Below are 24,671 nucleotides of genomic sequence, written 5' to 3'. Positions count from 1 at the left end.
TCATTAACGGTAAATTAACCCCGGTTTTGCAGGAGCCATTTGGGGCCCTCATTCTCAGAACAATGAGAGTCGGAGCTGGGGCATAATAGGGGGAAGTTTGGTGCCGAGGTTAGTCAATAAATTATTGATTAAATTAACATATAGGCTACATATACAGTTGTGTCCAGTCACCTAATGCGCCTTGACAAGGCTGTTTTAGGGAAAGGAAACCACCGCCCAAACTCCACCGACGTTGTAGGCATCACATCAAATCCAGTTAGAAAACATGGGCTTTCAACAACGAACGCTTGATCTGTGTAATTTCATGAGCTTTGTTTGGATAAAGTAGTAGCCATTGTTTAACGCGAAGCCAGCATGAATTAGCAGAAAATTATCAAATACGCCTAAATGGCAACAATGTAGCCCAGAAATTGCTTTTTGCAAGACGTTTGCTGGCTAGTGCTACAATGTATCAATTCTCACTCACCGTAAGAATGTCGAGGCACGCTTCGCAGCGTTTCCCCAAATTCTTTCAGGGACCGTCGTAGGCTACTCCTTTTTAAGGCTACTTCCTCGCTGGCTGGACAAAAAACAGACCAAATATGTCGACGCAGACGTTATAAATTTAGAGGACAAACAATCAAACGTGCAGCTGACTCCCTTTACTGTCAAGCTTCACAATGAAGCTGTAGATTCAATTGACTTGTTCAAACGACGTGCATCCCTCCTTTAGTAACGTTCTTTGGACCACAGAAGCAGACCACTCTCAAGATGAAGAATCGAATGAGTGGAGTTACCACATAGTCGAGCGAGGGTGAAATTGAAGGAGAAGCATGCCCCCCCCAAAAAATCGATTTCTCCAGCTAGGAACCAATGAAGAACATGGCCTGAGGTTTATTTAAAATAGGGATGATGTCATATGCTAAACCACTGCCACTCCTTTTATTTTCTGTGTGCGAGAGTGCCTTGCCCCATCCCTCACCCCCCCACTCATACTCTGTGTATGAACTTCCAAAATCCAGCTGCATGGCTAATATTTAAACTACTGCAGGTCTACACTGGATGCCTGTAAGGCCAAACAAATAGGCTAGGCTACATAAGTATGTACACACAATAGTCTGTAAAGGTTCCAGTTTCAGTTGGTTCAAAAATCGATTTGAATGCAATTGATAGTTTCTTGATATCAATGAAGAATAGGCATATTTATTCAACTGAGAATGGCATTGTTCACAGTCCTGGTTATGTCTTATTTATTAGCATAATGTCACTGTCTGATGAAAACCTTGTTACTCAGTTTTTGCAAAGCAGTAACTCAATGTGCTCTGAACATTTCCTAACTCTACGACCATCGACATTTATTCAAAATAGCTTCTGAAGTTTAATAATTGGTATGTTCGTTAATGGGAAAATATGGTAATTTAATACATTTCCTGAAAAGTTTCTGTTCTGGAGATGTTTTCATCAGACAGCGACGATAAGGTGCATCTGTTTATGGCACTTATGAAGACACTGGGAGTGGCAGCTTGTTTTTGTTCCCTCAGTTGCAGCTGCTGGCTTTACAATAGGAATCAATGAAAAGACAAGGAACATACAAAGACTATGAGATTGACAGAAGGAGATTGAAAGACTGAATCGGGCCAAGAAATCGGACATCAACTAGTTTGTTATACAGCAAGACGACAAAGAAGAACGAATGAAAGAGGAGGCTTTGGGTCAAAGAAAAGTCCCAACTCACAGTGCCAGGAGAGGAGAGGGTTAGACTGGAAACAGACATGATGCATTCACTCTGGACTAGAGTGATGTGAAAGTTGTAGACATAAGGATTCTCACCATTCAAACTGCCTTTCTTACAGTGTGTGTGTGTGCTCCCTAATGTGTGTGTGTGTGTGTTTACCTCGCCTCATTATAGTGTGTGTGGAAGCGGGTGACTCATACGGTTCCGTTTGTCTAACCCCTCTGTCTGTCTCAGCTAATCACAGGGCTTTGCTAATTATTACATCTGCAGCCTGTCAGCCTCGTATAGGGCCTATTGCAGAGAATGGGGAATCGAGAGCCTCTCCCTGACGCCGCAGCTTTTATAGTATGTGTGTGTGTGTGTGTATTCGGCCGCAAACTAAGATCCTTAATTGGGTTGTTAGTAAAACCACTAAATCCAGTCACTTCCTGGTTCTGCCCACCCACCTCAATGCTCTGTAATGTTGTCCTATAAGGGTGTGGCTCTGTATTGGTCTCTATGGGAAAGCCTGTGGCAATGGAACAGGGATTAATTGTTAAACCAAAGCGGTTTCTTTCATCCCCCTGTTTGTCTTATTGGCCCAGTCTTCCAGTGTGGTCTTGTTGTTTTACCCATAACAACACTAACCCCGGACATACTTTGCCAAAACAACACTAACCCCGGACATACTTTGTGTATGCAGCTCCAGGTACAGCTGCATACGCTGCCCATGGCACAGTGCAAACAACCATGCAAGCCCACACACATACAGAGAGGCTAACAGACAGACAGAGACCGGCAGATATACAGATAGACAAACAGACCAGCACACACACACACACACACACACACACACACACACACACGCACACACATGTACACTCATGCTGAAGAAAAGTGTTATGGTGGTACATTTCTGGCCTGGTTACGAAGTATTTGGTCCACCAAGACAACAATTAGAGGGAACCTCATCTGAAAATATCATGGAAGCCTAGCACGTCACCCCTTTACTACAGTAACTTCTCTCGTCATCGTCGTTCGGCAGTCTGGAAACGTGAGGCCACCTTTGACACACTGGATCACATTATCAAACGACAAACGAAATACTATAGAAATAACAACGCCACAGACACCAAACACCAAACCTTACCGACCCATTGAAACTTTAGATTGTAGACCATTACCTCAGAGTAGTCATCATGTATTGAGGGCACCATGTAACAACTACAAGCATATCCACAGGTCATTACAGGTCTCTAGTGCAAAAGGCATATTTCAATGAAAGTAACCTGTATGAATAAAGGTTAAATGGAAAAACAATATGGGGGTGTAGTGAGATCCCCAATGGGCTGGACGATTCTCTTCTCGTCTTGAAAAAAACGTATACATAAAAATGTGGAAATCAATCAATCCGCCATCATTAACACAAGGGAAAAATCGAATGATTTATTATTGAAATATTGAGAAACAAAATCTAATTGCTACAATTTAAGGCCAAGTGGCAAACAATAATGCAGGCACTAGGGATGGAGGCGAGACCACGCGGATCTGGCAGAGGAGATAGTAGTCGTCGTTTGTGTGCGTCTGTAAGTCGTTGTTCGTATGTGTGTGTTTGTATTTGGTGTGGAGAAAAATAATAAAAACTCATCGCCAGCATCAAGTGGTGTGCACATACATAGTGGACACACCCTGTAGACTATTAGAGTGCAAGAACAAAGAGTGAGTCACTGAGATGGACATGGGCCAAGAGCTCAGCTAAAGGATAGGCAGCCAGGACAGTACATAATGGATGATGATATTAGGTTTAGTGGACTGGAAGGAATGATGTGCTGCATCAGCTGCCAAAGGCTGCTTAGGAAAGGTACATTAGCAGTGGAGGCTGCTGAGGGGAGGATGCCTCATAATAACGGCCGGGAACGGAGCAAATGGAATTGCATCAAAAACATGTGTTTGATACCATTCCACTAAGTCCGCTCCAAACATTACCACGAGCCACGTTCCCCCCAATTAAGGTGCCACCAACTTCCTGTGTTACCAGGATATGGGAACATGTTTTCTATGTAAGGAGATCTACCATCGCCGTTTTTATATCTGGACTGTGCCGAATTTGTGCATATTGAATGTTACATGAATTGTGTAAATGTATCTATGGTATTTGTTGCACTATAATACAATAATTTAGTCTTCGGTTGTATTAGATCCCTATTGTCTCTGTCTACCTAATAAACAGAACTTGGATGTAAGGTGGTCTATTCTCCTCCTTTAGGATGTTATTGTCCAAGTCTGAGGGGTGCAAAAGAGCGTATTCCCCCATCTGGTAACTTGAGGTAATTACATCCTGTGGTAAACTCAGGATTTTCCGTCACACACTTTATACTGTAAGCTTGACTATGGGCCTAGAGTTGAGTTTCATGCAAATAATATATAACTCAAACACGAACAAAGCAGACAATTTGACCGGCTTTGTTTGGATCTAAATCAAGTGGTGAAGAAACCAAAGTATTGCTGCGTCCTGATTCTTCACCCTTTTTCATTTTTTTTTTGCATTTGCACACTTCCCGTCGTAGACTCAACAAGAGGAAATTCCCTCTAGCCAACGATTACACCAATCCATTGCTTTTAAATCCATTGATGCGTGCAAGTGCAGACTTCGCGAGAAGGGTGGAGAATCGGGATGCAGCCCAAAGCATTTGCCACCTCCTCCTTCTCCAAAGTATTTCCAGCCAGGTGAACAAACAGGCATTTAATCATCAGTGGTTTTGCTTCGTACTGAGTGTGGCACAGATATCCAACATACTCAAAACAATGTTCAAGTAAGATCAACATTAAAAAAAAGATTACACAATGAACTGTTTACATGTCTACAGACTGCTTGGACAGGACATCTAAGTGTCTAATACTACAATATACAATCGCAAGGCCAAAAACAAATCCTGTTTGTGTACTGCTTAGTTAAGAACATACATTTAATTTAAATGTACTATATGACCATTAAAATAAGAGCTACATGACTCCTCACTAACCGGCAGACAGGCTATGGCCCTGTACCATTTCGGCCCCTAGCCACTTCTCGTAGCCTCCAGCCCTTTGGTGTTCTCAGATCCTAAAGAACGGATATGGTGAAAGCTCTGCTTTTAGCCTATTTGGGAGGTTATATTCCCATAGAACTTTGCCTACACCTTGGTTCTTTGGAATCTATCAAAACGCCAAAAGGTTCACTTTTAGAAGAAGTAGCTAGGGACCGTAATGGAAGCAGGCCTATAACCTATTAAAAAATATATGATTTTTTCTTCTTCAATAGTGATTGGAGTACAAAACTCAAGGCATGACCACTTTCTGGAGTCTGAACCGGAAGACCACACTCCCCTTAGGCGTTCCTCTCTAGATACCGAAACAACCCAACATAAAAAAAAAACACGAAATAATTTAAACTTTCACTAGGACAAAGTAATTGGCTAGTTTTAAACTAGGCATCATTATGAGGCATAAAACAGAATGGGAACGAAACATATGTAAGAGCATTGTTCTGGGTCAACATCACAGGCATTACTGCAGTGCTCGCAAATACCCCATCCCTCTGGCCTCGTTTAGCTGTCCTGCCTGCTCGTTATCCTCTCCTCGTTACTCGCAGGCAGTCTTTGTTCTGTAGACCAGTCGGATACAATCTGCAGTTCTCCATCCATATTGTCCATGACTGGAGCTTAGGCCTTTTAAAAATTCACCCCCCCCACCCCCAAAAAAAGATGAACCCTCCATTTTCCAATCATGTAGTTTCCTCATTTAAAGAAGTTACATTCAGGTCAGGCAAAATTGGAAAGTCACATTACCATTGCGACCGGAATGCTGTGCCATGGTGGGTATTGTGTTAGTGGGTCTTTGTGAGACTCGGAGTGGATTTGACTACTTCACTACGGGTCCCCTTTCAAATGACCTCTGAGGAAGCAGCATCATTTGTGCGTCGTGAACAGGACATGTACAGTGTACAACTTGACACGTACAAATCAACAATAGCACTGACATTTACCCTGTGTGCTGTGTCATCGGATGGACACCTACTGAAACTACTGGTACTGTAGGTGTGCTTGAGATGATGCACTGCATCTCTTTCTCTGTCCAACTTAAACTACAGGACAATTCTATGGATATTGTTCCTGGAGACCAGAACCAGCACCTTGGTGTAAGTACAGTTTTGTTAATGGATCGGTCTTAAACTCTGAAATACTATGGCTGCGTTTAGACAGGAAGCTCAAATCTTATCTTATATCTACTAATCTGTATTTTTTTTTACCAAAACGGATCAACTCTGAAAAAGATCTGATGTGATTGGTCAAAAGAAGAGCAGAATTGGACTGCCTGTCTAAACTCAGCCTATTAGGCAGGAGATTTGTACATCTGAGCAAAGATTAAGGCTATTGAGTGAGCCATTGGGTCCAGATGCAGTGCAGGGTTTAAGTTCAATTTACTTGTACACTTGAGTGCAGCGGTGGCGACCACGAAGCACTGTGGCGAAGCCAGCCTTGCTCTCAGCAGTTCTTGCTGGGCTTGCGCCTCATGACAGGGCAATGATGTTCTTGGGTGAGTCATATGACTTGGGCTTAAGTGCCCTCTCCTTTTAGGGACAGTGGAAATGCTACTCCAGAGCAGTCTCTGACCTAGTATGAAGTATGCATGTCATTGTCATCCCCTTCATATATAACCAGAACTTCTGATATTAATAACATGCTTTGTCCAGTTCTTGTCCATTTTGCAGCTTACTGAACACCTAAAAACCCATGTAAAACAATTAAAAGCAGCTAAACATTAGCATTAATGCTAACAAGACATTTCACATTGCACTATGGCCCTCAGCAAGTATGGATTGTGCATATATCCAGATTTTTGGTAAAATACTGTTGTTCTCTTTCTGTGTGGGGAATGCTGTGTTGAGCTGTATGTTACTATGTCACATCCAGGCAACATCCCTATAACATTCACACAATGCAGGAGGTCTGGCCAATGAATCCAATCAAAAAAAGATTAGGCTTTCAGCTCACAGTCCTCTGTCTGTATATGGTTGAACTGAGGCCCCTCATTCAAGTAAGTGCTCATGCCTGACCCAGATTTGATGGTAATGACAATTAAAATCTGGATGCAGTGTGGTACTCCGGCCAGCAGAGAGCGCTGTAGGTCCAGACACCCCAGCCCAGTCAGTTCACCAAAAGGACATCCTCGTATGTTGTCGTTCTGAGGGAAGAAACAAACACTTAACACGGTCGCGCATACACATGTAGAAAAACATAAACGTCTCTCAACCATGATAGAAAGGATAACAGTGAATGCATCTGTTATTGTCTGGTCATTGAAGTGGCATCTACTGCTGATCATTCTACAGAGGAACATCCATCCCCATCAAGGCTAGGTGGAGCCATCACCATCAACTTACACCCGTCTGACGCCTTCAGATTGGCAAATACTGAAGAGGTTAGGAGCTGGAGAGTGGTTTCTAAACCCGGCCTTGAACTCTACCTTCAGTCTTGACCTGTGCCCTTTGACCCACCTGTCACAACAGCAGAAGAAAGAGCATGGCGAGGTCTCTAGGCCCCGGAACATCCCCGAGCTGGGCGTGTCAGTGCACTCTGCGATGAAGGCGTGCAGGTCCGTAATGTGGTAGGGCTCCTGGGTTTGATGCTGGAGGGACAGGAGAGGAGACAGGCATCCATGTTTAGGTTGCTCACTCTCTGCATCTCAAATGGCACCCTATTCCCTATTCCCACTACTTTTGACCAAGGCAGTAGTGCACTATATAGGGAATAGGGAGCCATCTGGGAAGCAGCCACAGTGTGTATTGTGATCGGATGGCTTTCATTAGGTGTTGTTGTTTGTAATTGGCTTCTGTTTGTACCGCTATGAGCTGTGAACATGAATGTTCTTTATGAGGAATGCAACTCTAAATATGAATCCACATCCCACAGAATTTGTGTAAACCCAGCTATACGCCTCAACTCCAAATGAATGTAAAAGACAAGCAGCAAATAAGCAGCTCTTCTACATTCATTTGGATTCAAGTCCGTTTAAAGGGATACTTCGGGATTTTGGCAATGAAGCCCTTTATCAGATGAACTCGCGGATACCGTTTTTATGTCTCTGCGTGCAGTTTGAAGGAAGTTGCTAACTAGAGTTAGCGCAATTGCTAAATAGCGTTAGAGCAATGACTGGAAGTCTATGGGTAACTGCAAGCATGCTAGTAGATACTATAGTCTTCCAATCATATTGCGGTAACGCTAGCAATGGCTTGAGAAATGACCTCTAACTTCCTTCACATAGACAAAGGGCTTTAAAGTCTCATGACTCTTGGCTGTACCATGGTCTCTGAAAACGCACACCGTTGAAGACATTTTCAAATTAAATCACACTGCAGATTATAATGGGATTACTGTATTTTTGACACAGATCTGTGCTCTTTTGCCTGACGAAAATGTTGCCCGCTGTTGTTACCTTGATGGTTTCGTAGGCGCCGGTGATGAGGGCGATGAAGAGCGACAGTACCATGTAGATGAAGAGGGAGATGAAGGTGTACAGGTAGACCTGGCTGAACACCCACACCAGCGTGCTGCTCTCCTGCATCTCCGAGAAGGTCACAAACATGTCGTCGCCGTTGATCAGCGAGAACAGGCACTCCGACACCATGGAGAGAGAGCGGAACTGACGGAGGGAGAGAGAGAGGGAGAGGGAAACAGTTCAATTACATTTCATGTATTTCATAGCAATACAGCTTAATGAATTGAATACGATAGGGAGAGAGAGACTGTTAAATTACACAAACAACCATGAATTACCATGACCATTCTCACTGTATGATATAAACAGTGAATCGGTTCAAAATGATTGAGGATTCAGTACACACATTTTTTTAAACAAAATAAATCAAAGAAAATCCATTATGGCCATCTTACTGGCAAGGGCCAGTAAAATGTAATTATAATAATAGACAAATCACATGTTAATATCACAGTACGTCATTATTGTGCAAAATCCCACAATGCACCATTGTGCATTCATCACTGAACCATATAGGGTGTCCCCCTCCAGATTCACTGTTTCCTTTTCAATCTATTTGCCGGCCCACTCTGTCATTGGCCTTCTTCTGTTAGCATGTCTGTCTGTGCTTCAAAATGGTGGCTGTCTGTACCTTGACGTGATAGGGCCCCAGCACGATCCAGCCACAGAAGCAGTAGCCCAGGTAGATGACAGCCACACAGCAGCAGAACCGGATCACGTTGGGGAACGCAGCTCGCAAGGTCACGATCAGGATCTGAGAGGGAGAGAGCCAGGAGAGTGGGTGAATCCCTGTCATCGTTAGTGCTTGTCTGTGTCTGTGTGTGTAGGCAACTTACATTGTACTTCTGGAAGAAGCTGAGGTAGCGAATGACTCCGACCCACACCAACAAGGTGGAGGTCCCCAACAGGATGCCACACTCATCATACGATGACATATTCTGTATGGAGAGATATTCAACTCATAAATGCCTCATGAGTTTAGCACAACGGTCTTTACCCAAACTGAGATAATTTTTTTGGCTGGCGATTTCAAATAATTATTTTGCATTTTCCTCTGGGAAAAATAAAGGTATTCTATTCTACTCTGAGCAGTAGAGGAAAAAGTCCCCTCTGACCTTGGACTCGATGCCGATCTTAATGGCGCTGCCGATGATGGTGAGGACGTCACTGATGATGAGCAGGATGTACCAGCCATTGATGAATTCCATCCTTTCATCCCAACTTACTTTCCGGCCCAGGTTAGTCTTGAAGAACTCGACAAACTCCTGTTACGCAGAGAGAGAGAGAGAGAGAGAGAGAGAGAGAGAGAGAGAGAGAGACACACACACAGGAAGAGAGAGAGAGAGACACACACAGGAAGAGAGAGAGAGAGACACACACACAGAGAAAGAGAGAGAGACACACACAGAGAAAGAGAGAGAGACACAGAGAGAGCGAGAGAGAGAGAGACAGAGAGAGAGAGAGACACACAGAAAAAGAGAGAGACACAGAGCGAGAGAGAGACACAGAGAGAGAGAGACAGAGAGAGAGAGAGAGACACAGAGAGGAGTTGGGTGACCATACTGGAAAGACGAGTATTCACACCTTCTCGGTTTTCGTGTCGCAGAGCATTACTCTAAAAATGGAATCAATTCACAGAATACCAATCCACTACCATCAACAACAACAAACATCTCTCTTCCTTCCTTCCACCCCAATCCCCAACCCTTTAACAAGCAAACAAATGCATCTACAGTATGTTCTCAGATAATACATTATTATTATTATTATTATATCATACACTATTTAGCAGACGCTTTTATCCAAAATGACTTAGAGTCATGCATACATTTTACATATGGGTGGTCCCGGGGAATCAAACCCACTATCCTGGCGGTGCAAGAGCCATGCTCTACCAACTGAGCTATAGATGACCACCAGATTGGATGTCCCTCCTTTTAACCACTTCCTCTCTTCCTGCCCTCCACCTCCCAGTGACTTACGGCCTGTAGTATGATGCCGCGGAGTATGGAGCGGCCACACAGCAGCAGGGACAGCATACAAACGATCGCCACCACCACGTCAAGCGCTAGCCGTGTGTAGTTCTCCGCTGACATAGAGGGAGGGAAGGAAAGGGAGGAGTTTGTGGCTTTCATCAAGTAGAAGCATAGGGGGCGAATCCTTACTTCCACAAGTCCAAATTTCACGTTGACACCAATGCATGACTAAGTGAAAATTCCTATGAGGCATCTCTAATGTCTTATGAGGTCAAATGAAGACGGCCATAGGGGAGATTGCTTAGAGTGTACATAGTGTTTGTCTTGCCGTTTGTTTGTGGTACAAGTTGTACCGGTACATTTCTGTCTGGTCATTCTGTGTGTAGTTTCGTATTGACCTATGCACACGCTAAATGTATTTAAAACATTTTTTTTTGACGAATCTCTTACCAGGTCTCTCTCGCTCGGAAAAACTGGTTTTCAACCTCATGAGATTCTCCTGGGTCGTAATAATTAGGGCACAGCGTAGAAAAATATTTAGCAACGGCAGAAGTTCATGTAGTCCCTACGTTTCAGTCCGCTTCTCTCGTTTGGTGTCTAATTAGTATTAACCTGGGGAAATAAATGTTTAATAAAAACAAAACGTCTATCTCACCGTGGCCAGACACACTGGGGTCTTTACACTCCTTTATAAAAGCCTGGTTTTCCAGACTGATCCTCACTTTACCACTGTGAGCCTTGTTGTCCAGGACTATCTGTAGAAACAGATGGAAAGAACAACAGATCAGACATTCATACCAGTCGTACTTGCTGTAAACTTTGGCAATAAAATGAAACATAAAAAAGTGGCAGACTCTTCAAGGGATAATATAACAGATGGGTTATAGGTTACCTATAATATACAGGCAATGAAACGGTTTCCACAGCAACTACTACACACTAAACAGGTTACAATGAGCCACAGACTGGGTAGGACCATTTGTAGGAAGTGGTGGGGGACGGAAGGGGGGGTGGGACTCACCGTTATGAAGAAGGTGTAACAGTCAGGAATCTCGTTGTTGATGATGGTCTGAATGTTGATGGCCTTTAGTTGGAACTGTATCGTCACGTTTATGAGTCTAGACAATATGGAGTGGAAATAGAAAATGCAGAGGGATATCAGGGTTATGTCAAAGTGAAAGCAAAGAGAAACGTTTTCAAACATTTTGAAACATTTTCAAAACAAATGCAACATTTTTTTTCTTCTTATTGGACAAGTCCAGGTAGACCTTCCCTGTTTTTTGTTAGTTTTCCGTTTGGCGTCTAATGAACATAACCCAGGGCTATAGGGAGTGTGTAAACAGTTTGTGGCGCTAAAAATCAACAGTCAGATACTACAAAGATGGATGTCCCATCTATCTTAGTTTCAGACCGACAGCAAACACGAGAGACCGAAGTCATTTGAAAAGACATTTGAAAAATGAAACCTTACTTGTGGAACTTGAGGGTAAAGTTCTTGTAGTCACTGCCTAAAGGCGCTCGAGGGACTGACAGAGGGTTAACTCCCACACAATCTAGTGAGAGAGAGAGAGAGAGAGAGAGAGAGAGAGGTTAGTCATTTCAGGGGCTGTCAATGTTTTTCCTAGAATTATAGAATAGAATAGAATTTCCATTGCTCAATGTGTTTCCCCTTTAGTCAGTAGTATTGTCCCAAGTGTCAGCTCATATAAGGAAGTGGGGCTTCCTACTACTTTCACATGGTTGGGGTCGGGGAACAATACAGTACTTACACACGTTTAGTCAAGAAGAAAATGATGTTACGATGAATTGTTACTGAAAAGATGACGTGGTACTGGAAATAAGCAGCTTAGCAACTCTTTGGATAGTCCCCATTGTCGGGTAAATGAAACATCGGGTAAAATGAAATAACTTCACTTCAGGCTAGACAAGGCTAAGGCATAAAGCATTGATCAATCCACCAAACCTGGCCCTGGAAAGCCACAAGGCGTGCAGGATTTTGTTCAAATCTGGCACAAAACTCATCCTTTTTCAATTAGTCAACTAATCATCAAAAGCATGTTGGAACAGAACTACATTTAAGCTGAGTCCCAAATGGCACTACATTCCCACTCCATCGGGTGCCATTTGGGAAGCACCAACACTGTGTAGCTCTAGTACCAGGGTTGGTGACCTCTGGCATAATGCAAGAAAGTAGATCTATGTACCTGTGATAACACGAGGGTCAATGTTGAAGGTATCATTGGTGGGATCGATGCTGCCCTTCTTGTAGTACTGCTGGCAGAGCGAGAGGGCACTCCCGTTCACCCCGACCCCATAGACGTACGCATAGTGTCCCACCGTGGTCTCGTGTAGCACCACATACTGTGAGGGAGAAGGAAGGGTACGAGAATGGAGAATAAGGCCCTGCTCTAATATTTAAAAATAATTCATCCCTCTTTCCGTCCTAATTTGAGGTAATCACTGATCTGTATGCGGATCCGTAGACGATTAGTGAACGATTCCACACTACCGCTTTCACCAATCAAACTCACTGAGATCTGTGATTACTTCAAAATGATGCAGGAAGGAAAGGATACATTCTAAATATTCAAACAGGGCCTAAAGAGTTGGAGACTTTTAGGGTGAAAGTAGAGGATGAAATTATGAAGGGGACGCGATGTGGTCCTTCTTTGCTCTGCATGGACATGTTTACATCTCAGTCTGTATGCCGGGTCGTGTTCATTAGGCACCGAACGGAGAGATTTCCTGAAACTCTCATTAACATTTTCCTTTAAAAAAAAAAAGGTCCTTTGCATGCCCTAATGAACATGACCCGGGTGTCGTTAGTGACTGTTACCTGGTCTACGGCGTGGAAGATGTGTTTGTAGACATCGCTCTGTGTGTACACGGCCAACGTGTCGTCGGAGCCCTCGTCATAGTCCTTCAGGAAGATGTGCTTAAAGGACATGGTGTTCTCCTCCTTGAACGTCACCACCATCTGGTTGCTGAGGCCAAACAACACCAGCTGATGGAGGGAAGTAGCGATTCAGGTGTTTTATTGAAGGAAAGTGACCAACTATAACGTAACCCTTACTGATCTTTGGGACATTTTAGAAGTTATTGTTGTAAAGATTGTCGGTCCATATTTCAAAACGTCAAATGCACAGACATCCTATCCACCAATAGGAACGGTGCATATGGAACAAGGTGTCAGTTGTTATGGACTTCAGGATTGTTGGTCCCGCCATAAAACCTGAGCTTTCCCAAGAGGGCGAATGTACTGTTCATACACTCAAAGTGCATATCAAACTAAATGTGTGTAGTTACCTGCACGGTGACAATGACAATCTTGAGCAGCTGCAGGCCCAGTTTGAAGGGCTTGCGGCCCTTGGCGTGGAACTTGTCACAGGGGCTCATGAAGAAGTACTTGATCTTCCTGCGCAGGGCCTCCTCTCCCTGCTCCGCCCCCAGCCAACCACCCGCCGTCGCCGTGGGCAACCGGGGGTTGCCATGGCTGTCTCTGTGGTGAACATGCTTGCCGCTGCTGTCGCTGGAGCCGTAGCCGTGAGGAGACACAGAGGAAACCAACCTGTCCTTCTCTGAGAGACGGACAGATAGAGAGCGAGGGGAAAAAAAGGAAGAAAAAAAACATGTTAGCAGCGATAGAAGGATAGCGAGAGTGACTAATACGAACAGTCAGGCCTATCAAAGAATGTGGAGTGGATATCTGAGCAAAACACCAATGTTACCTGAAATAGCGCACCGCAACGTCACTCCATATTAGTGCTATTTCCTTTGTGAGCACCAACACCAACAGTACACTGTTGCGTACTGATGAATAGGCTACGTGTCGTAAAGTTACCCTTCAGTGAGTGACAGCTCTCGTACTAGTTCGGGCAGATTTCATGAATTACATTTCCTAATCTCCCTCGCCTCATATAGTCATCCATCATCACGTCTCTATCGAGGTGACACAGGCCATCTTATTAAAACAACACCCAGATCAGATGCTCTGGGCTGGGCCGGTCGAGACAGACAGCCTCCCTGGAGGAAGAGATGCGGGTGACTGGTGTGCTGTAGCTGGCGGCTCTGCCACTCAAGGCTGACAGAAACACACCCCTGGAGATGGCTGGAAGACACAGAAAGACTCCAGGGATGGTCGGGCTGTTGTCTGACTTGGTAGTCGTTTGTCGAAGGAGCAGAGCTTCGAGGTGCGATGCTACACATTTGGATTGTCGTCGTCGATAACATAAAGCATAAAGGTGTAGTAAAAACCTAAATCACTGCACCTTCAGTGGAGAGACCGCTGGTGAAAGCTGAATTCAACCCCTGAGTCACCCAAACAAACATGTGACAATAACAGACTTGGAAGGGAAATGTGGACCATATAGTTAGTGGGTAAAAGAGCTAGTTCAGCAGTAATGGAAGAAAAAGGAAGTGGAACTTGAAATGAACTGCTGTCATGAATTGGGTCACCTCACCTCTGGTAAACAGAACTCGAAGACCAGACAGAAGACCCAAAATCTGGTCTGACGGACGTAGAAGAGAGAATCACCGATGTGTGCGTGTAGGATTGTGTGAGGCAACGGTGACGTCTCAATGTTTACCTATAGAAAGCCATCCACAATAATCACCTGCATATCTAACAATCTTTAGTTCGGCCAAGTGAATGAGAGAAGCCTATCTAGCGGGGAGTGACCTAACTACAATATATCGACTTGCACACACAGAACCTTGCAAGGTCACAAACACTCACAGACATGACAGCAGTTGCGTGACTCTCCCTGTCAAAAGCAATTCAGACCTGTGCTGAAAGAATTTCACTTTGTAACATTTCGTGCCAGCAATAGCAGCCCGAGCCAAGAAATTGACATATCTTGATGGGGCATTTTGGCCATCAAGGCCGATAGCAATCGTCAAAACAAAAGTGCAGATGACGAGGGCTTGTTGCTGAGCCGCACTAACAGATAGAGTCAATCAAACGGAATAAATCCGCTGAAAAATCCTGCTCTTCCGGTTCAGGCCAGTCAATGGTGTGTTAGAGAAGGCTTAATAGACAACTCTGCACCTTGTCCGTCAGTCATAGTCAGCACTGTGACCATCAGTCTGCCAGCATCTCTGTATCGCTACAATGGATCAGAAGCTATCAGTCTGCACTGGGCCACCCAGGGAGAGCAGGCTACACTATGCAACCTCACTGGAACCAGTAAACAAGCAAAGCTGCTCCTCGTCTCTGTCAACTCTTAACTCTGGGTGGTTTCTTGGACTCTATTTCCTGTTTCCTGTTTCTATTTCCTCCTGTGGCGAGAGGACATGGTTATGAGGTGGACTTTTTGTTATTGTTATTATTTAACTTTAAACTGTTTCTCAGTCTCAAAATGCACAAAGGCCAATTAAAATCGTTGATTTACTACCACGTTATTGAACGCTACATTGTAGCTGGTCCAGTCAGATAACCTGGCACGTTAGCCCTATGCTAGCCTCACCAGCTGACAGTGATTATTTCCTGTGAAAAATTCTGCATCAGCCTATAAAAGATCTTAGACTTTATATCCACCAACCAATGGTATTTGTAAAAAAAATATATTTTAAAAATAGGTCAACCCTGGACACTAGAGGGATATTTTAAACCTATAAATTCAAGATTTACATTTGTTCCATCGGTGTGTAACAATGTCGTGTTCCAATATTGCATTGGTGCATCTTTAACTAGGCTACTAGTACTAACATTAGACAAAATGTTCACGTTTTCGCATATGAGACAAAATCCAGTTTTTGCTAATCTGTTTCACACACATCCATGTGCATTAATGGAAAAAAGATAAATTAAGTCCTTACACATGTACGTTTATCACACATCGTTAAAAAAATAAATCATGTACTGTTATTACCATTGCTTCCATGTGGCACACACTGCTAAAGCGGTTGACTCAAAATCAATAGTGCACTTTCACCATGGGTTCGAGCCCTCCTCCTGTCCCCGACTAAAAAAAATATTGGTTGACCAAGAGTAATCTGTTCTTTCGACCAATTGATTGGCTGAACTTTTTAAACGTGTATTTTTCCATATATTTGAATAAAATCAACTTTATGTACGCTACTGAGCTTGTATGATGCTTTAAGCACTGCAATTAAAAATTAAAACACACAAATTACTAAAGAGGGAGCCAGAGATCAATATAGCCTAACCAGAAGGGGAAAAAACTGTTCCTGTCCCCCCTCCTCCCGCTGCTGCTGGCCTTCACAGATTCTGCCATTATGCTCCTGAAGTTACTGGTAATAGGCTACACTAGTGGCCAGCAACCTTTTCCATTTGGAGTGCCAAGTTATGATTTTCATTTGCACATTTTCGTGGAACAGTCTAATTTAATTTATAATAAAGTCGCATATCTCAAAATCAATGTCATGTGGTTAATCAAAATTCGAAATGAAAATGATACAAATCTAAAAGTAACTTAAATTGCCATCGCCAATATGTAAAAATAGCCTACATAAAGCCAAGAATTAAAACATTGCAGCCCGCAGGTAGAAAATATCCTGACGGAAGTAAATATCCTATAAATCACATTGGCTACACATGGCCTGTCTGCAAGGGACATGAAACATTGTATCAACTATTGTATTAACTTGGTCCAGCCCGAAGCTTGCAACAGTGTATAAAATATTCTGTGTCCTCAGAGTTTCCTGCCAGTGAGCTCCACACAGACAGACACAGCTGTAGGCTATTTTGCGAAAGGGATAAGAACTAAATCAGATAGACCTATTTTATGACGTTTCCACCGGATCAGAGCATTACATTTTTTCCCCCTTTCATGCTGAGTGGTAGAATAATCGAAAGGGAGAGAGCTGGAAAGATTTTTGAAATAGGCTACGTTGAGGAACTATTGTCATTCTCAATGGATGTAAAAACAGACTTTGTTTACTTGCTGTTTGAGGCAAAGAAAAAATTACTCTGAGAAGCTCCACAGTGACGGCGAGTAAAGACAAACAGAATTGACAACTCGTAAATGGAATGAAATAAACCAAACCTTTCTCACAAGTGTAGCATAGGTTGTGCTGTCACGTTCCTGACCTATTTCTGTTAGTTTGTTGTATGTGTTAGTTGGTCAGGACGTGAGTTTGGGTGGGCATTCTATGTTCGTCTGTTTCTATGTTGGTTTAAGGGTTGCCTGGTATGGCTCTTAATTAGAGGCAGGTGTTTGGCGTTCCTCTAATTGAGAGTCATATTTAGGTAGGTTGTTTCACAGTGTTCGTTGTGGGTGGTTGTCTCCTGTGTCAGTGTTTGTCGCACCATACGGGACTGTTCGGTTTGTTTTTGTACATCGTCATTTTGTGTAGTCTATTTTCCCTGTTCGTGCGTTCTTCGTGTTTATGTAAGTTCGTCGTCCAGGTCTGTCTACTCCGTTTGTTGTTTTGTTAGTTATAGTGAAGTTCGTGTTTTTTCGTCTTGTCTTTAAATAAATTATGTGTTCACAACCCGCTGCGCCTTGGTTCCATCACTACTCCTCCTTTTCGGTTGAAAAGGAGGAGAACAACCGTTACATGTGCGCTCTGCAAACAACGTGTCCACTACGAGAATGACAACGGTAATAATAATAATAATATATTGAATGCATTAACAGAAATGACCATAACCAAACAAATATTGTAGACTAGAAAATATGTGAATTAACGGTAAATGTACTACTGGTGATACTGGTCTGTCCCCGCATTGGATTAGTCCGCTCAGATTGGCTTGAATCAGACATGTATCTCTTGTGCAATAATTTGTTTTTATATATTTGCCACTGCTCAACCAAAGAAATCCCAGTCGACCAAACAATCGACCAGTCGACTAAATGGGGTCAGCCCTAATAGTAATGCATACAAAACGTTGTACATGTAAGTGTAGCCTACAGAAGAAATTAAGTGGTGTTTTTTTTTTTTATCTAACAGCAACGTTAAACTACAGTGTATTCGGAAAGTATTCAGACCCCTTGACTTTTTACACATTTTGTTAAGTTACAGCCTAATTCTAAACTGGATTTAAATGTTTTTTCCCCCTCATCAATCGACACACAATACCCCATAATGACAAAGCAAAAGCAGGTTTTTAGAATTAAAAAAAAAAAATGTATTAAATAAAAAACTGAAATATCAAATTTACACAAGTATTCAGACCCTTTACTCAGTACTTTTTTTGAAGCACCTTTGACAGCGATTACAGCCTCGAGTCTTCTTGGGTATGACGCTACAAGCTTGGCACACCTGTATTTGAGGAGTTTCTCCCATTCTTCTCTGCAGATCCTCTCAAGCTCTGTCAGGGGAGCGTCGTTGCACAGCTATTTTCAAGGCCCCTCCAAAGATGTTAGATCGGGTTCAAGTCCGGGCTCTGGCTGGGTCACTCAATGACATTCAGGGACTTGTCCCGGAGCCACTCCTGTGTTGTCTTGGCTGTGTGCTTAAGACATTGTCCTGTTGGAAGGTGAAACTTCGCCCCAGTCTGAGGTCCTGAGCGCTCTGGAGCAGGTTCTCTCTGTACTTTGCTCTGTTACTCTTTCCCTCGATCCTGACTGGTCTCCCAGTCCGTGCCGCTGAAAAACATCCCCACAGCATGATGTTGCCACCACCAAGCTTCACCGTAGGGATGGTGCCAGTCTTCCTCCAGACGTGACGCTTGGCATTCAGGCCAAAGAGTTCAATCTTGTTTCATCAGACCAGAGAATCTTGTTTCTCATGGGCTGAGGTACCTTTTGGCAAACTCCAAGCGGGCTGTCATGTGCCTGTTACTGAGGAGTGGATTCCGTCTGGCCACTCTACCATAAAGGCCTGATTGGTGGAGTGCTGCAGAGATGGTTGTTCTTCTGGAAGGTTCTCCCATCTCCACAGAGGAACTCTGGAGCTCTGTCAGAGTGACCATCAGGTTCTTGGTCACCTCCCCCAATTCCTCAGTTTGGCCGGGCGGCCAGCTCTAGGAAGAGTCTTGGTGTTTCCAAACTTCTTCCATTTAAGAATGATAGAGGCCACTGTGTTCTTGGGGACCTTCAATGCAGCAGACATTTTTTGGTACCCTTTCCCAGATCTGTGCCTCGATACAATCCTGTCTCGGAGCTCTATGGACAATTCCTTCGACCTCATGGCTTAGTTTTTGCTAAATCATGTCCAATCAATTATATTTACCACAGCTGGCCTCTGTTTTCACTTTGTCATTATGGGATATTGTGTGTAGATTGATGGGGAAAAAATATTATTTAATCAATTTGAGCTGTAACGTAACAAAATGTGGTTAAAAGTTCAAGGGGTCTGAACACTTTCCAAATGCACTGTGTGCTATTATAGTTAGGCCTTTGTAGAATACTAATGAGTCATTGAGTGATCTTGCGAGACATTGTTTTAGCTTTTATCGAAACTTTTTTTTAAACAAGTAACATTCTGAGAATTGGCAAAGTATGGCTCTGGTGCGCTCCAGCAGATCTACACCCTTGTATATGTCAGTCTGCAAGGGGGACTCCAAGAAGCTCCTCATTAAATATATTTATAATCTTCATTTCTAAGGTTTTCGCCGAACCCTTCGCAACACAAAATGTAAAAATAAATACATGTGATTCTCCAGGAATTTTCAAAGGAAATATCTATATCTGAACTGGGATTTGAACATCGCAAACTGCGAAAAAGACCAGAAAACCTGCCTCTCAACACTGTGAGCTATCTGTCCAATTGGACTTTTGTACGTGTTTTAGTAACTTTGATTAGCAAATGGTGCCGTGTGACTTCTATTAAGGACGCTCTCATGAAAAAGTTTTCGGTCACGTCAGAGAGGAAGAGGCGAAGCGAGAGGGTTTACTCCGCACAAAATCTGTCCGCATAAGCAGATCATTAATATTTAAGCAAGTGAGAAGTTTTTGTATGGGGGGAAATTAGGGAATGTTGAATTTAGTCAATCATTTTTTTTTTTTTAATTGCTATTTAGATACATGAGACTTATTTGATCAAATAGAAGTTTCATAACGCTTCGGTTGTTACAGGTAGAAATAGAAATGTGATGCACGTGACATCCCGGCAACTTTGAGAAAAAACACTTTATATCGGAGTTGTCCCTGTTAAAATCCGAGACAGCCAATGCATATTCTTGAAGATGGCATAGCATCTCACTCTCCATCGAATACAGGCTTTTGACGTCAACACAACTCATTGAATATTCCAAAAAGTATTCAAATAACGAGATGTATCCACCAATCCAAAGAGATGAATAGGCAGGAGCTTGAAAGCCCGCCTTTCCCCTCTGTGGACAACGTATCCCAGTATCTCCAGTCACGTCCAACAACGTCAACATTTGTAATTGGCTGATACATATTTTGTTACAGGGACATAATCACGTCCAGCTGGTGTTGTTAGCATTGGGCTAAGTACGCTAGGTTATCTGATGGGAAAAGCGAACTAGTAGCGTTTTATTAATTAATTGGCTGATGCCGATTATGAGACGGAGAAACAGTTTTAATTGAAACTGTTTCGAATGTTCGCAAGTGTGGTCCCACAGTGTGCACTTGTGGTGAATAATTTCATTATAATATGTATGAGATCACAAATGAAGTACTGTAAACAATGAGTCAAAGGTATACTATGCCATGAGGGAAAAAATGCTTGATAACTGCTTGACTGCTGACAAGACCATTTCTAAACCCCTGACCCACACACAGTCCAGTGCAGAAATGAAAGCCCATGTCCACGGTCATATGGGCACCGTAGACTAGGACACGTGAGAGGAAGTTAAGAAACTGGGTGGTGGGAGGTTATCACAGTGTATGATAGATGGAGAACCTATCACTCCAGTATTAATGCTAAATTGTAATTATTTTCGCCTCTATGGCCTATTTATTGCCTACCTCCCTACTCTTCTACATTTGCACGCAATATACATTGATTTTTCTATTTTTCTTTTGTGTTATTGACTGTACGTTTGTTTATGCGTAACTCTGTGTTGTTGTTTTTGTCGCACTGCTTTGCTTTATCTTGGCCAGGTCGCAGTCGTAAATGAGAACTTATTCTCAACTGGCCTACCTGGTTAAATAAAGGTGAAATAAAAATTCAATAAATGTAAAAAACTGGGTCAGTCTGGTTTAAAATGTAGCAGACATGCTATGGTGGTGAGAGGGAGCAAGAGTAGTCAGGGTCTTGGGGGTCCAGGAGGGGGCTCATGAAACAATAGTTTCTTTCAGCTTCCAACGCTCTAGAACTTTAACAGAATCCTTGGGACGTCCAACTAATCATTTAAAACGCTAGGGGTAAGTGTTTAGGGTAGGGACGTCCCAGGGATTCCAGATAGCTGTCACGTTCCTGACCTGTTTTCCATTGTTTTTGTATGTGTTTAGTTGGTCAGGGCGTGAGTTGGGGTGGGCATTCTATGTGTTGTGTTTCTATGTTGGGTTTAATGTGTTGCCTGATATGGTTCTCAATTAGAGGCAGGTGTTTGACGTTTCCTCTGATTGAGAACCATATTAAGGTAGGCTGTTCTCACTGTTTGTTTGTGGGTGATTGTCTTCCGTGTCTGTCGCACCACACGGGACTGTTTCGTTTTCGTTCGTGTATGTAGTCTGTTCGTGCGTTCTTCGTGTTATTATGTAAGTTCGTTTGTTCAGGTCTGTTGACTTCGTTTATTGTTTTGTAGTTTGTTCAAGTAATTTTTCGTCTTCGTTATTATTATTAAAATCATCATGTATTCCACCTACGCTGCATTTTGGTCCAATCCTTCTCGCCTCTCCTCATCCGAGGGAAAATATGACGACCGTTACAATAGCACTAACCTCGGAATTGAGGAATAATTGCTTAAATCAAGACTCATGAGCATTGAAGTACAGCGTTGACTGCAATGGTGGGATAGAATAGAACAATTTCAAGGCTACAATTTTCCTTGCTGAAAGTGGCCATCAGGTATAATTACCTACCCCAGAGTTGACAAGTGTAAACTGTTATTGGAAAATTCTGTCAGCATCAGGTCAACATAAAGCGAACTATCTTTGCCTGTTTCATCCAGAATGTCAGTAGGGGAGAATCGGGTATGTTGAGCCAAAGGGTAAGTTGAGCCACCCCTTGTTTCTAGGAAACCATACACAAAATGTATAATTTGACCAAATATTTAGGGAAGAGGTTTCGTGATGCTTGCATATAAACCAAAGCAGATCATTTGACATTTTTTCTATACATAATTTGGGGTCTCTATAAGCGTCAATATGAGGCCCTAAACCTAGCATGAAAGAGCATCCTTGTAGTTGTGTTTGCCTTGGGGTAAGTTGAGCCAATGGCAAGTTAAGCAAATTGAAGTGTTTTCTTCCCAGGCGTAATGCAAGACATTATTGCTGGGATATGAGGTAACACCAGGGCCTGGTTTATATTAACTGTTTAAAATATACAAAGTGTTTGTTATGTGATAACACTGCGTTAAAGAAAATGCGTAAAATCATTAAAAGACAAAAAAGCGATTGGGATTGTTTTGCATTGTGTTTGGGAAATATAGACATGGTTTTAAAAAGATAGTGATACTATGTAGGCGTTCTCAACTTACCCTGTGAATGGATAGCCTGATGGTTTCTATGGGAAACACGGCATCATTCCGGAATAGCACCCACACAAAGACTCATATTGCACACATCAAAGCTGCATGACAACCCCAGCAACAGCGATCACATGATTCAAAAACAAAACATCTTGGGGATAACGGACTAGAGGGTGGATGGTTTTGTACACATTTATGCAATAACGCTTCTTCCAGTCAGTGTTTGGAAACATTGTAACAAAACATTGTTGATGCTGCTGCCTCATACAATGTTACTCTGTTATACAATGTTACTGTGTTATACAATGTTATTGTGTGTGTTACTGTGTTATACAATGTTACTAATGCATTTATTCACGATTAATCACCATTGATTTTGTACCTAGAATGAGATGTATGTTTTATGGAGATGATTGGCAAGACATGACAGCCCACACTGTGGAGCTAGGTTACACAACAATCATAATATACACAGGGCCCTCCTTTCAATGGAAGGCATGCAACAATGTAACAAACCACTTAAAACACCCAAAGTTACATGGCAGAAAATTATTGAAACTCAACATACCTGAACGGGCGCTGCCGTGGTTACAATTGCCGCTTGCTGTAGCCATGTAAACGTTTTGAAACTATAAATAAATATTTGACATAAAATCTGAACTCTCTCAGAATAAATAAGGCAAATAAAAGCTGTTCTAAAACGCGAGTATATTGTTGGCGTGAAATTAACTGTCTGAGAAGATAACCATGAGGACGACGTTTTTCTGTGTTCTACAATTACAGTATAGGTTCAGCATCGGGACGAGACATAACTCGCTTCCTCAGACGAGATCACATGACTAATGTGCCATCATGTGACTACACAAGGTGGCGCTTGTTCTCATCTATTTCAATTCAAGTCAAAGGACTTTATTGGCATTGGAAACATATGTTTACAGTGGCAAAGCAAGTGAAATAGATAATAAACAAAAGTGAAATAAACGATAAAAAATGAACAGTAAACATTACTTACAAAAGTTCAAAAATAATAAAGACATTTCAAATGTCACATTATGTCTATATACAGTGTTGTAACGATGTGCAATTAGTTTAAGTACAAGTGGGGAAATAAATGAACATAATTATGGGTTGTATTTACAATGGTCTTTGTTCTTCACCGGTTGCCCTTTTCTTGTGGCAACAGGTCACAAATCTTGCTGCAGTGATTGCACACTGTGGTATTTTACCAAATAGATATGGGAGTTTATCAAATTTTGATTTGTTTTCAAATTCTTTGTTGGTCTGTGCAATCTGAAGGAAATATGTGTCTCTAATATGGTCATACATTTGGCAGGAGGTTAGGAAGTGCAACTCAGTTTCCACCTCATTTTGCAGGCAGGTGAACATAGCCTGTCTTCTCTTGAAAGCCAGGTCTGCCTACAACAGCCTTTCTCAATAGTAAGGCTATGTTCACTGAGTCTTTACAGAGCTCCTTCATTTTGGGTCAGTCACAGTGGTCAGGTATTCTGCACTGTGTACTCTCTGTTTAGGGCCAAATAGCATTCTAGTTTGCTCAGTTTTTTGTTAATTCTTTCAATTTGTCAAGTTATCTTTTTGTTTTCTCATGATTTGGTTGGGTCTAATTGTGTTGCTGCCCTGGGGCTCTGTTTGTGTTTGTGAACAGAGCCACAGGACCAGCTTGCTTAGGGGACTCTTCTCCAGGTTCATCTCTCTGTAGGCGTCTTTCTCCCTCAACTTTACCGTCTCTTTGCAGCCTCTGGCCAACATTTAATTTCAGACAATAGTAAAACACATACCAAGCACAACATCTAATTATGTATAACTTGAGAGCTATGTTATTAACACAATGATTTATTCTCATGGAATTTCTGGTCCATATGGCAAATTTAAACACTACACTTCTTGGTCATTTCAATGAAATACAAAGGTATTATTTCAGGTATTACAGTATGTATTT

The 24,671-nt window shown here is 42.5% G+C and overlaps 2 protein-coding genes across 3 annotated transcripts in view; both read right to left on the bottom strand.

The window, feature by feature from the left end:
* LOC120065793 (histone-lysine N-methyltransferase 2D-like) overlaps positions 1-833 on the bottom strand; it is a 45,429-nt gene extending 44,596 nt beyond the window's left edge. For both annotated transcript variants that reach the window (XM_039016849.1, XM_039016856.1), the window contains exon 1: positions 467-833. The gene's annotated coding sequence lies outside the window, so the exon portion shown is untranslated. The remainder of the gene's footprint in view (positions 1-466) is intronic.
* Positions 834-4,417: 3,584 nt separating this feature from the next.
* Positions 4,418-23,518, bottom strand: LOC120065782 (mucolipin-1-like). The gene is made up of 14 exons (XM_039016839.1): positions 23,283-23,518; positions 13,513-13,784; positions 13,043-13,210; positions 12,411-12,567; positions 11,678-11,759; positions 11,228-11,324; positions 10,862-10,961; positions 10,213-10,319; positions 9,346-9,495; positions 9,067-9,168; positions 8,862-8,984; positions 8,168-8,374; positions 7,230-7,360; positions 4,418-6,916 (listed from the first exon to the last, which is right to left on the bottom strand). The coding sequence occupies exons 1-14, from the start codon at positions 23,326-23,328 to the stop codon at positions 6,880-6,882; spliced, it is 1,779 nt and encodes a 592-aa protein (XP_038872767.1). The 5' UTR covers positions 23,329-23,518; the 3' UTR covers positions 4,418-6,879.
* Positions 23,519-24,671: the final 1,153 nt, after the last annotated feature.

This window comes from Salvelinus namaycush, chromosome 2, assembly GCF_016432855.1.
Source record: "Salvelinus namaycush isolate Seneca chromosome 2, SaNama_1.0, whole genome shotgun sequence".
In the NCBI taxonomy this organism is placed as follows: domain Eukaryota; kingdom Metazoa; phylum Chordata; class Actinopteri; order Salmoniformes; family Salmonidae; genus Salvelinus; species Salvelinus namaycush.
The sequence above is the reverse complement of the archived record's forward strand: the minus strand, read 5'-3'. Positions and strand labels throughout refer to the sequence as shown.

Coding starts and splice junctions, on each gene's coding strand:
- LOC120065782 (XM_039016839.1), bottom strand. CDS start 23,328: ATGGCTACAGCAAGCGGCAATTGTAACCACGGCAGCGCCCGTTCAG. Junction 7,361..8,167: donor GCGCCTACGAAACCATCAAG/GTAACAACAGCG, acceptor CTGTCCCTCCAG/CATCAAACCCAGGAGCCCTA. Junction 6,917..7,229: donor TTCTTCTGCTGTTGTGACAG/GTGGGTCAAAGG, acceptor TTCTTCCCTCAG/AACGACAACATACGAGGATG.